We start from the raw sequence: 13,079 nt of genomic DNA, 5'->3' as shown, positions 1-13,079 counted from the left end.
CTGCTGACAGACAGCCCGGCCCTGCCACGGACGCGGGCCTTCCTCCCTCCTCCCTGCCATCTGTGGTGTGAGGTGGGATGGCTCCAGAATCACTGGCCTTAACCTGTCCCCAGAGAAAGCCTGTCCCGTCCGAACCTGCCAGTGTTGCCCGTGGGAGTCCAGGTTCCCAGGAACATGGCGGAGTTGCTCCAGCAGGTCAAAGTGACTCTTCCGAGGGCAGTGGCTTTAACCAGACACAACCATAGATGGTGGAGGAGGGGAGGCTTCTGCCAGGCTGCCCCCGACCCCTGCCCTCTGCTGCAATTTTCTAGGGGCCCTCAGGCATGGCTCCGAGCTCACCCGAAGGTGGCTTTTGTCGCAGTGTGTGCACGCTGCCTGGGCAAAACCAAGGATAATATTGGCTCCAGTAGCCCTGTGTCCTCTGTCCCGTCACTTTCCTTCCAGCCCCCTCTGTCACCTGGCTGCCAAGGCTTGACCACCACCACCTTGCCTTTCCACCCAGCACCTCCCCACTGCCCATGAAAGTCTCAGACTCAAAACAGATGTGGAAGCTACAATGTTCTCTGTTATATTAACAGTGATGAGCCTCATTTCCTTCAAGGAAGCAATTGCTTCTGTTGGGGCTCAGCTCCCCATTCGACACCCTGCTGCCTGCTTCTCCAGCGGGACAGGTCCTCTGGGATAGCAACTGTCATTGTCCCCTCTGACTCTAGCCCCAGCTGGTGTCACTCGCTCAGCGGGGCATCCTGGACTGGGGACGAAGAATCCGTGGGAGCCTGCCCCCAAGGGGGCCCCGGGAGCCAGACAATGACTGGGTCCCTCTGTGTCCCTTTCTTGAGCAGGGCGAAGGCCGAGTGGTCTATGTTCGAAATCTCTCCAGCGACATGAGCTCCCTCGAGCTGAAGAGGCGCTTCGAGGTATTTGGCGAGATTGTGGAGTGCCAGGTGCTGACGAGAAGCAAGAGGTGAGTGGAGCCGAGCTCTGGCAGAGGAGAGGGGTGGGGAGGGGCAGAGGTCCCACCCAGGGCTGGCCACACGGAAGATGCCCTGGAAGGTCTGTGGGACCAAGTGGATGAAATCCACAGCCTGGACCATGATCGTGCAGCCCAGCAGGAGCGGCCAACACACTGTTGGTTTGCTGAGTAGCAGCCAGTTCCCGTCATTCTCTTAAGCTTCCCGGCACGGTGCCTGCAACGTACACGCTCGTTCTTTCTCTGGCTGCTCTTTCCGGGGAGCCGAGACAAATCGCTGAGCAGCTCGTTTGTGGCGGAGCCAGAGCTGCAGCCCCCGCGTCTGCTTCTGTCTGCTTCAGGCTCCCCAGCCCGGAGCTGGCGCTGGGCAGCAGACAGCCCCTGGCGGTTAAGGGCACGTGTGCGTCAGGACCTCCCTGCGCTGCTCACCCCACGCTGCTCGCCCCACGCTGCTCACTCCCCTCCATTCCTCTGCAGCAGCCACTCCCGGGCCTTCCACCATCTTGGGCAGCCTGGTGTTTCCTCACTCACCTGGGGAAGCAGCATTTCATCTGTCGGGGGAATAGGTTGTACATAAATTCACAGCTTAGATGTCAAAAACGTTGTCAGTTTTGAAACAATTCTAAAGTGCGTACTGCTGTACTTACACACAAGATGAGTTGTTAAGGTTTTTAAATCCTAACTTAGTAATAACTTTTAAAGCACAATGAGAAAATAGCATCTGCATAAGAGTCATTACATACCTCACATCCATTAGAGTGGCTACAGAAAATAACAAGTGTTGGCAAGCATGCAGATAAAAAGGAACGCTTGTGTACTCTTGGTGGGCATGTAAATGGCACAGCCACTATGGAAAACAGTATGGAGGTTCCTAAAAATTGGACACAGAATTACCATATACTTCTGGGTATATATGCAAAAGAATTGAAAGCAAGATTCCAAAGAGCTATTTGCCCACCCACGTTCAGAACACCATTATTCACATCAGCCAAGAGGTAGCAGCAACCCAAGTGCCCATCCACACATGAAACAGTAAAGAAAATATAGTACATGCGTATGATGGAATATTATCCAGTCATTTTTTTAAAGACTTTATTTATTTTTAGAGAGAGGGGAAGAGAGGGAGAAAGAGGAAGAGAAACATCAATGTGTGGTTGCCTCTTTCTTGCTCCAATTGGGGACCTGGCCCACAACCCAGGCAGGTGCCCTGACTGGGAATTGAACCGGTGACCCTTTAGTTCACAGGTGGGCACTCAATCTACTGAGCCACACCAGCCAGGGCGGAATATTATTCAATCTTAAAAAGAAAGGAAATCTTGTCATATGCTTCAAGCATGGATGAATCTTGAGGACATGATGCTAATAGTGAAATAAAGCCAGCCACAAAAAACAAAGACTGTATAATTCCACTTATATGAGGCACCTGGAGTAGTCGCACTTATAGGGACAGAAAGTAGAAGGGTGGTTGCCAGGGGCTGCAGAGAGGAGGTGAGAGAGAGAGTCGTCATTTCGTGGGCGGAGAGCGTTTGCAGGATGAAGTTCCACGGGCCTGTTGCACAACAGCGAATATACTTCACACGACCGAGATGTACACTTAAAAGTAGTAAAAGTGGTCAATGTTTCCGCCACAATTCTAAAAGAGTCGTTAAACACATAAAAGCATTTCTACGCAGTCCTCAGGGTATCATATGGAGATAACACGCAAAAGCAAAAAGCAGATTAGTCTTTAAAGGCAAGGGTCAGTTCATTAGTATTTTACAGGCACACACAAGTCTCAGCCATTTGAAGAGGCAGAAGGGGACTGGCTTTGGCCTGGCTCAGAGAAGGGTCAGGAAGTGTGTGTGGTTCAGTTGAGTGTTCACTCAGCCCCTACCATCAGTAAGCCCGTCCTGAGCGGTGGGGGCACTGCACATTGTCTCTGCCCTTGAGTCTGCATAGCAGACGACGGATGTATCAGTCAGGATTCTTCCTCTTATTCCTGGAACCGCAGAGTCGGAAGTGGGCACAGAACTGACTTTAGGCTCCCCCAGCCTTGGCATCTTTCTCTGGTAGGCTTCCCTCATGGTGGCAAAGTGGCTGCCTCTACCTCTAAGCTTATCTCCTCCCAGTGGGAGCGGGAGTCTCCCTCATGGTTCCAGCAAAGCCCTGGAATGGATTCTCTGGGGTTCTGCTTTGGGTGACAGGCTCACCCTTGAACAAATCATGGTGGCCAGGGAAGGCCACAGTCACGGGACATCCCCTGGTGTCCCGAGCCGGGCTGAGCACACGGTGCTGCTGTCTGATAAAGGGGCGTGGCTGCTGAGCTGGCCAACGCAACAGACGTCTAGCACAACGGGTGGGACTGCAGAGAAAACCAGCGATGTTAGGGAGGGCGAGGCCCAGTTAGCAGCCAGGGAAGTGGTGGCTGGGGTTGGCGTGGTGGGACAGGGTGTAGGCGGGGCAAGTCCCAGAAAATGGGACTCCCGAGGGAAACGGGAGTGTGAAGAGTACCAGCCAGTGGGCGGGAGGCCTGAGTTTGGGTACCCTGCTCTGGTCCCCGTCTTGGGCGAACTCCGAATCCACTGAGCCTCTTTCCTCACCCCAGGTGGAGACAACAGCAGCGCCCGCTCACAGGTGGTCTGCCGTGTGGGTGGCCAGCACTGGCAGACGTTCAGTAAAGGACCTGCTCCTACTGTGGTTACATTGCAGAGGTCACCTTAGCCATCGTCCTCGTCCCTCCTTGACGTGGTTACTGGGTCATGGGCTTTCCTCTCCTTTTCTAGTCACGGGTGGTCCGACAGTGTCGACCAAGCTGGCCCAGTGACACGGTCCCCTTGTCACCTCCCTGCAGGGGCGAGAAGCACGGCTTCATCACCTACCGGTGTTCTGAGCACGCCGCCCTCTCCCTGAGGAATGGTGCCGCCCTGCGGAAGCACAACGAGCCCTCGTTCCAGCTGAGCTACGGAGGACTCCGGCGCTTCTGCTGGCCCAGGTACACTGACTACGGTGAGTACCTGAGGCCCCGCCGTCCTCTGTAACATGAAGGTCTGAGACCGCCTTTACTGAGACCCCGAGCTAGTGCCCACCCCCGAGCTCCGAGTGCTGGCCAGTGTATGCCTTTGCAGCCACTTTGCCGGGAGGCTGCCGTCTTGCTTTCTTCCTCTGCTCTCTGGTCCGTCCTGTCCTGACCCAGGACTGGCACCAGAAAGAGAGGTCCAAGTCTCCCGTGGCCTCTGGGAGGGTGGAGTCTTGTGCTAACAGCCACATGGTGACAGAGCCATGACTGCTGTTTCTTTGAGGGGCCCTCCATGGTGACCCCAACAGGCAGCAGCCTTGCCCACCAAGGCACCACAGGGAAACAATATCGTCACCGTGCCCTCACCATTTGGGGAAAGTTGGTGAAGGAAAATGAAGAAGTAAAATTAGGAGGGAATTACTTGCAGGGGAGAGCCTGATGCAGCTTCTGTAGTGCAGGGCTGAGTGTCAGACCTCGGAGGGTTCCAGGCCAGGCAGCACGCCCCCTGGCTGCGTGCCCGCTTACGGGACCCTGGTCCGGAGCTGGACAGGGAGGGCATCAGTTTTGGAGGCTGCATCAGGTGGCATCTGCAGTGGTTTGCCAGGGGGCAGTGAGCTGTTCGGGGAAGTAGAAATAGAGGATAAAGGAGCCCTGGGGTGCTCTACGCGAGGTCCCCCGCTCCACCGATGGCAGCCGGGGCCCCAAGACGTTGGTCACAGCAGGATGGCCACGCCGATGCTCACCATCCAGTGCTCTCCGCGGCCTTGGGCCACGGCCGTTTCACGGAGGCAGGTTTTTGGATGGTCTGACCTTGCCACGTTGCTCACTGCCTTCCCCACTCACTGCCTGCTCCACCCCCTGCCCAGATTCCAATTCAGAAGAGGCCCTTCCTGCATCAGTGAAAAACAAGTACGAAGCCATGGATTTTGACAGCTTGCTGAAGGAGGCCCAGCAGAGCCTGCATTGATAACAGCCTTAACCTTCGAGGAATACCTCAATACCTCAGACAAGGCCCTTTCAATATGTTTACGTTTTCAAAGAAAATAAGTATATGAGAAGGAGAGCGAGCGAGCGTGTGAGCGAACACACATGAGAGAGCGAGCGAGCGAGAGACTTGAAACTGCTGTCCTTTTAAAAAAAATCAATGTTTACATTGAACAAAGCTGCTTCTGTCTGTGAGTGTCCATGGTGTTGACGTTCCACTGCCACATTAGTGTCCTCGCTTCCGACGGGTGGTCCCAGGTGCGTCTCCAAGTGCTGGGTCCGTCACCCACCCCCCCTCCTCCCCAACCGACCTCCCCTCGTAGACGTGCAGCTGTGTTCGCCATAACATTTCTTGTCCGTAGCGCGTGATGATGAAATTGTTACTTGTGAATAGGATCAGGATTATAAACTCATTTTTAATGGAAGAAAAACAAAGTATATCCTTAAAATAATGTATTTATGGCTCAGACGTACTGTGCCTGGGGTTATCGTATCGCTTCCTTGATTTTTAACTATGCACTGTGTGAGGTGTTTGCCACTGAGTTGCTCTGCTCCCTCCGCCGGGATGCCCCAGAAGTCCTGCGTGGCCGGGAGGTGCGGCCTGCAGCCCCAGCGAGGAACAGGGGAGGGGTGTTTCTGGGCCTTTTCTGCCAAGACCCACCCTGTCTCTCATCGGGTGAGTTTGGGTCCAGTTATATTCAGAGCCCTCCTCTGGTGCCCAGCTCACACTTAAGAGTTTCTGCCTGGCCGTGGGTCTTCAGATCCTCAGGAGGAAGGCAGGCAGTTCCTCAAGAGGCGAAATGGCTGCCCTGGGGTCCCATAGCTGGTCAGTGAGTGGGCAGAGCAGTGGCCCGGCCTGGGCCTCCTGATTCTTGGTCTCCCACTCCTGCGGCAGCTCGGGTAAAGATGCAGAGTTCCAGAGCTGGTAGAGGTGAGTTCAGCTCAATTGGTCCACTAACTAGAAACCTACAGGCTCATCGTGGGGGTCAAGTCAACAGCTAATTTGCCAGCATTAGGTGAGTTCAAGCTCTGGTACACATTTCCCTCCGAGGGGCTCTGTAGTTTGCCTACACCTGTGGGCATGATGTCAGAACGTCAGTGACATGCCTGGAGTGTCAGGAACAGGTGATTTAGGAGCAGTCATCCTTTCTGGGCCAGTCACCAGCCCATCTTACTCCCCTCAGCTTGTCTTTCCTTTTCCTCAGCTGTCAAGTTGTTTGGGCGGCGTGGGACAGAGAAGCAGAAAGAGGGTGTGAGGGTTGGGGAAGGATAAAGTAATCTCCGAGCTCCTTTTCAACGTAGAAAGCATTCTGATTGGAGTTTCCTTTAAAATTTGTGTGCTTGAGAGACATCAAAGCCATGTCCTGCTTGGGTGATCTGCAGGTGCCCTGGGGGCCATTGGAGGGAGAGCATGGCCAGGCAGGCTGTGAGCACGTGGCTTCTGCTCCAGCAAGAGCAGCTCCAGCCTGGTCACTTTCAGATGGCAGTGCTCCTTGGTAAATGTTTGTATTTTAAAAAGCAAAGGAAAGGGGTCCTGCTGCTTTAACGAAGTTTGAAATTGACTCATTAAACTGAACAAGCTAAGTTAACCTATTGCTAGTGCCAGGCTTAGTCCTTTGAGAATCGATAGTTGATTTTTTTTAGAAATTTTTCAAATACCTCAGTAGGTAAACTGAGCCAGTTGATGAGCTTGTCCTGGGTGGTGAGCAAACTACAAGCCTGCAGAGAAGGCTGGAGGAGACAGGGGGAGATTTGGACACGTTTATCTCCATGGTCCCTGCCAGTCTTAGCTTCTGCTGAGGCAGTGCTAGCTCAGGATGGCCAATACACAGCATGCGCACCACTATAGCCACACCCTTAGCCAGTGGCAGACATAACTAATCAACCACAGCACTCAGGTTCTTTGAGCCTGGTCTGCTATTAGAATCCTCATCACAGTGCTCTGGGCAGACATTACTAATTGATCAGAGGTTAACCTATTTGACATCTTGGTCTAATCTTCTAAAAGTTTCCATCACACATCAAATACGGTGGCTGGATTTCATGCTAGCCCATTCCTGTCTGTCATATCCTGACCTATGAGAGAAAATTTCCCTAAAGCCATTCCCTGACACAGGACTCCCCGTACTCCTGTGACACACAGCCGGTTTGGGGTTGGGGTGGAGAGTGGAATCGCGGACATGAACATGTTTGGGGGAGGCAGGGTGTGTGAGATGGACCAAACCAGGGACTTCCCACAGCACAGACCCGAACATCCTAAATTCCTTTTATAGCTGTTCACTGCCTAGCACACAGTAGGCACACAATAAATGGTTATGGAATGGAATCTAAATCCGTCCGCCGCCTCCCCCGAGTCCTTGTTCGCACCGAGGAGTCACAGATTTCACCCCGTGGGAGCCGGCAGGAGAGAACTCTAGATCTGGAGTCGGACTAGGTCATCTCAGAGCCTCCCGTTGGCTTCTTCCTCGATGGCACTGAGCCAGGGGTCCTACCCTGGGCAGGTGGTCCTTTCGGGTAAGAAAAGGCAGGTTTTTAGGGAGGGACAAGTCTCTCCCATCTTTCGGGTCAGCTGAAGCTGTCCTTTCACTTCAGATCAATACAGGGCTCTTGAAGTTACTTAAACTTGGCCCTTGAGCAGAGCAGGGATCGAGCACGGCCGTGGGACGTGGGGGGCCTACGGTCGGAGCTGGGGCCACCGGTAGGAGAGGGATCCCGCTGAGGACATCCATCGGTTTCTGCTCAAAGCGTCCCATACGGAAAAGGCTGCAGGTTCTAGAGCTGACCGGCCCTGCAGACCACCTCTGTCCAGAAGACCCATTCGGTGCTGTGTATTACTTACCAGGGAGACTCCAAGGTCTCTCCAGGAAAACAAGTCAACCTTGGTCTCTTGCCCACCAACTTAAGGAGTAACCCAGAGGGAGCAGCTGCCATTGGCAACCATCTCGTCGTAGCTCTGTCCTAGTATTTGCTCTCGATGATGTTTACATGTGATTACCATAAAGCTTACTGTAGACTCTGTCGGTAGCCGCCCACGCAGGGCAGGTTGCACTGTCCGTCTCTGTGCTGTGCTGGTGTTTTCCAAAAATACCCTATCCAACCGCTAAGTGGAATTCTTCCATCTCCTTCCTCAGTCGGTACAAGGCTGAATCAGAATCCTCACTCTTGGGGGCTCTGGTTACCGAAGGAAAATGCATCAAAGAGGTCAAGGATATGAGTGGATGGAGTGTAGCTAAGGCCCCCACCCCCCACCCCTCCACACCTTGTCCCTCCAATCAGAAAACTGCTTGGAGTCAAAAGGACCGTTTGGGCGTCTGGGTCTGCTGTGCGATCTGGCCATGTAGCACTTAGGACGTGCTCAGGAGAGAGGCAGGGCTTCCGGGGACTGGGGAGTGGGGGCGGGAGGAATGCTCTGAGCTCAAAGACTCAGTACCTAAGTCCCAACGTGCAAAAGGATGATGCAATGAGAAGCTCTCATCACCTGAACCCCATGCTTGTTGATGTTCTGAGAGTGATTTCTAGGTATAAGCCATCTGCAAGCCCAGGCCACCATGTGGGAGGGGCGTAGGCGGGGGCAGGAAAGACTGAGATTCTCGTGTCTGGACAGGTAGGTCAGAGCCCCACCCCAGGCCTCACAGCTGGGCCTGCAGCTTGAGGGAGGGGTCATATCGACTATGAAGCAGAAGACACCCTAGAGGATTTGCTGATCTGACTTGACATCAAAACTGCGGTAATTTTCTTAGCATCTGAGATTTAGCAGTCACCCTCAAAGATATGATCGAGGAAGGAAATTGGATGCACAGTAGCAAATAAAGTGAACCTAGTGGTTCCATTGGCCAAAGAAGAGGAGCCCCTCACCCCTTCCCGTGGGGGCAGAAAGGAAACCACTTAGTGCTGACGTGCAATATGTGTAAGCTTGTCCCCGAGTCCCCGAGGCATTTGCACACACAGACAGGCTCCAGGGCTGTCTGCCAAACCGGAGGTACAGGGTAAATGGAGGGAGAGCTGGGGAGCCGGGAAGCCCATGAGCACAGAGATGCCCTTGGCCCAAAACAGATGGCGGGGGCGGAGGGAGAGCCCTCGGGAGCCCACTGCGTGACACCCAGGAAGCAGGCAGAGGCTGACTTTGCCTTGAACCAATAAAAGCACTTTGAGAAAACCACAACACTTCAGCCTGCTTCCGTGTGGCCACACTGGCAATTCTGGGTCTCCTCTGGTTGTGCGAGCTGCTCTCCTAGGGCCTGGGACAGGGCACCAGGGAGGGGCTGCTGTGAGCGGGGAGGGTGCGGAGGACCCGAGGCGGCAGCAGTCCGAGAGCCCATGCTAGGGCTAGTCCTCTCCTGGCCGCTTCTGGAGGCCCTAGAGACAGGGAACTGTGAGTTTAGATCTTGGTACCTTTTTTTTTTTAATAAAAAATTAAAACAGCCCAGCTGATTGAAATGGATTTGCACACCACATCATTTAACTATAAGCCATCTTGGAGTGAGAAAGCCGACATTCCTCCCCTGCTGTGTGGCCCTGGGCCTGCGTGTCCTCATCCGGCAAAGGAGAAGAATATTGGATGGGACGAACACTCCAGTCCCCTTCTTCTCTGATAGGCTCGGATTCCCTTCTCTGGCCACACCCAGCTCATGTTCGGGGTGCAGTGCTCTGCAAGGTAACCAACCAGCAGCAGGTTCAAACCCACATGGTCCTGGCAGAGCGACCTTACGCCAGAAGGCCAGCTCCCCAGGACAGGTCTAAGCCATAGTTTCTAGTGGGGATGGTGGGAATCCAACCCCCGCTCGGCGAGGTGGCGATGTCCAGTCTCACATTAGCCTCGGCATCACCCCACCAAACAGCTACTGTATGAACCTGCATGTTCTGACCACTCGGCTGTTTGGCTCTTGCTCCCAGACAATACTAGCAATACTCTGTTTTTTTCAAAACAGCTTACCGTACGCACTTTTCACACATTTCCTTTAAACGATTATAAAAAGGGGCAACGGGAGGCCTCCATCGATTGCACTGAGTGTGTTTAGGGCAGCTTTTCTTCTCTGTTTCTTGAACGGTATGCCCCCGGTATGCTGCAGGGACTGAGGCTTCTTGGTGAGAGCGGGGCAGATTATCAGCGACCCTTGCATCAGAATCCCTTGCACATCCAGAAGCAGCTCAGAAACCCAGCCGCCCCAATTGGGAGCTTGGAAAAATAGTTTTGTAGGTGGTCCCTGGGATCTGCAACAGCACCTCCCAGAGGTGCTTCTGTAGCTAGAATCCCCCCCCTGTGCTGTATGTTTTGTCAAAGGATCCTTCAAGGAAGCATAATAAAGCCTCCTTGTCCACTTTGCTGGCCTTGCTCTGGGTGACTTGAAGGGATTGGTTCGCTTCCACTTCAGCACTTTGCCTTATCAACGTCTAGTCGCCATCTAGTGGCCAAAGACTGTATCCACCAGCTACCCAGATGGAAGGCAAGTAAATCCTTTCCGCCACCTTGCTGTCCAACACCCGCTTTGGGAATGAAACGTGATGTCGCGAGTAAACTGTCTGTAATATTTAGAGCCCAGTGAACACCGCTCAGGAGAATTAAGAATCAACCATGCAGATGCACGCAGACTGAGAAGCGCACTAGCTCTCCTGTGGGCAGAGGAGATAGGAGTGGACCCCATGTCCAGACGCCCTGGAGGGGTTTACTGTACCTGCAATACTGGCAGCTGAGCTGCTGACCCTCTTAAGTGAACCTCTGCTAGGTGGGCCGCACCGCACCCTCGGGACGAGCAGATGGGCTGGGCGTCAGGATGCTGTGGGGGGACTGGCCGTGGCCTTTGACGGGGTCCACCAAAATAGCCAAACAGGTTATATACTTTTTGTTGTTAGTTTTTGTTTCTATATTTTGTATTTTAAAATCTTGTCCAGTGTTTTTGTGTTAGGAATAAAAAGTCATAAACTACTCCCAACTTTGTTTCTTGAGGGATGTTCTGATTCCGACGGAAACGGGTTGGAAATCTCAAGGGGCGTGGGGAGAGTGGTCAGTAAAACAGGGAAGTGGACCACTTGGATTTCCAGATGGTTTCTGGGGAAGGCGACCACCCCGAAATCCGGCTCAGTGCGGCCTGCTCTGGGAACTCACACCCACCCCCTTCACCTCCTGTGCCATGGTATCCGCATGGGCTCAGCATCCGCTGCTTCAGAGCAGCTGCTGGTGGTGAAACCAACATAGGATCTCTCTCCCCACCCCCAGGTTTCTAAAGAGACAGTATTTGTAGCTAGCCTTAATTGACTGCGCAAGGTGGTCCCTCTGGTCCCTTCCAGCATTTCCAAGTCTTGGACTCTAATTATTTTCTCTCAGTGTGACCATGCAGCCTGGAGAATTCTGAGCGACAGGAAGCCAGGGCTTTCACTGGCTCTGTGACAGGGCCACACCAGGGATGGCTAACCTTGTGAGGTCTGGGCATCCCCAGGGGTACTCCATAGGGGGCATTACTTATTAGGAAGCTCAACAAGGTAACTACAGCCTGGGGTGTGTGAGTGCAAGGCTGTGTGTGTGTGTCTGTGTGCGTGCGTTGCACCCGCATGCCCGTCTGCGTGTGTGTGGAATTGCATTGATGCATTTCTTGAGAAAGGTGCAAGAATTTCACCTACACAGAGGGACACATCGCTTTGTTATTTATAATAGAAAGCTAAATTTTAATTTTTTAAAGGACACTGCTGATGATTGGGAATCGAGTTTTTAGTTTTGCTATTTTTTTTAATTGGTAGAGGATTTTTATATATTTTTTCCATTTTGTTGGGTTGTGTCCTTATTTATATAAATGCTTTATCTGTAAGAGGCAAGGAAGAACCCTTCTTTGCTTTTAATTATTGTGGTTGTCATTGTCCCTATTTTATTTCTGCTGTGATTTATCTGTCTTACCTTCTAAATGAGAAGATGTTTTCCTGTATTTGTACATTGTCAGATTCTATAGTTTCATAGATAATTTAACCAAATTGCTCTATGTATTATTATCCTGTGAGTATAAAGTTCTATTTTAACCTCTGTAAATACTTCAGAACTGGCTTCTTTTCTCAGACTCCCACTGTGGAGTTATTGTTTACATCACAGAAACTGTAGAATCTCTATGCTCATGTACTGTAAATAGTGAAGTGATCTGCTTATAAATAAACTTAACAAATACACTATGGAGATTAAACAGGAAACACCACCCACAGCCCCGCCCAGGTGTGTCTTTATTGGTCCTGCGTGCCTGTCGAGCGACTGGGGAAAGGATTCTGGTTTTGGCGTCGCCGTCTCAGACAAGACCCTGGTCAGTGTGTGCTCCCCACCCGCCCAGAATTTTCTGAGCTCACTTCTTCCTTCACAGCACTTTTCATGAATCATCATGAGTCACTCAGACTCACCACATGTAACAGATGTCTCGTCCCTGCTTTTCACTGTGACTTTTATGCAGCTATACCACTTTCTGATCAAGGACTCCCTTGTTTGGGGGCACCGACCTGTCTACCCGAGCACACTGAAGGAATGTGCCAAATGAGATGTTTGTAGTTCCAGGCAAAACCACTCACCAATGAACTCTAAAGCAAGTCTTGGTCAGAGGAGGTGGAGGGCAGACTTGAAGTGTGTGCTGTATTTAGGGGAGCTAGACACTTTTTCCTTTGCTCACTCACTCCCAGCCAGAGCCATAAAGAGGAGGCATTTTCCAAGACCGAGACTTGGACGTGTGTGCCTTTCCTCATTTTCAGAGCACTCTTGGGTTTAGCTTTTCTTTTGTCCTAAGGCTGCTTTGATGTTAATATTTTTTTCACATTAGCATTTTTAAGTACACTCTGAGTGCCAGATGCCCACGTGCCCCCAGAGTGCCGAATCGCTGATGAAGAAAACCACGTGCAAATAAGAATAGGGACGGCCGTTCCATTTCGTATCACGTGCACACTGTCCTCAAACTTTTGTTTGTTACCAACGGAAATGGTTTGTCATTGTTCAGGGGATTATTTTTTCAGTCTGGAAATTGTTTGGATTTCATTGGTTGGGAGAGAACACGTGGTGGTTTTTTCCTTTACAATGAATGGGAGGTTTGCCCTTAGCAGCAGGGTTCTCTGGCACGTTCGAGTCCTTGGGGAGGTCTTCCCCCTGCTCAGTGTCTGTCACCCCCTGACTAG

General features: G+C 52.2%; 1 protein-coding gene across 2 annotated transcripts in view; it reads left to right on the top strand.

The window, feature by feature from the left end:
- The window catches only part of PPARGC1B (PPARG coactivator 1 beta), a 102,913-nt gene extending 90,783 nt beyond the window's left edge, over nucleotides 1–12,130 (top strand). For both annotated transcript variants that reach the window (XM_045819163.1, XM_045819171.1), the window contains exons 10-12: nucleotides 843–964; nucleotides 3,801–3,955; nucleotides 4,832–12,130. In XM_045819163.1, the coding sequence (XP_045675119.1) occupies nucleotides 843–964; nucleotides 3,801–3,955; nucleotides 4,832–4,932 (378 nt within the window). In that variant the 3' untranslated portion in view covers nucleotides 4,933–12,130. The remainder of the gene's footprint in view (nucleotides 1–842; nucleotides 965–3,800; nucleotides 3,956–4,831) is intronic.
- Nucleotides 12,131–13,079: the final 949 nt, after the last annotated feature.

The sequence above is a fragment of the Phyllostomus hastatus genome, unplaced genomic scaffold (genome assembly GCF_019186645.2).
Source record: "Phyllostomus hastatus isolate PE091 unplaced genomic scaffold, TTU_PhHast_1.1 phas_contig_150, whole genome shotgun sequence".
NCBI lineage: Eukaryota > Metazoa > Chordata > Mammalia > Chiroptera > Phyllostomidae > Phyllostomus > Phyllostomus hastatus.
Note: the sequence above shows the minus strand (reverse complement) of the source record. Positions and strands in the feature narration are given on the sequence as shown.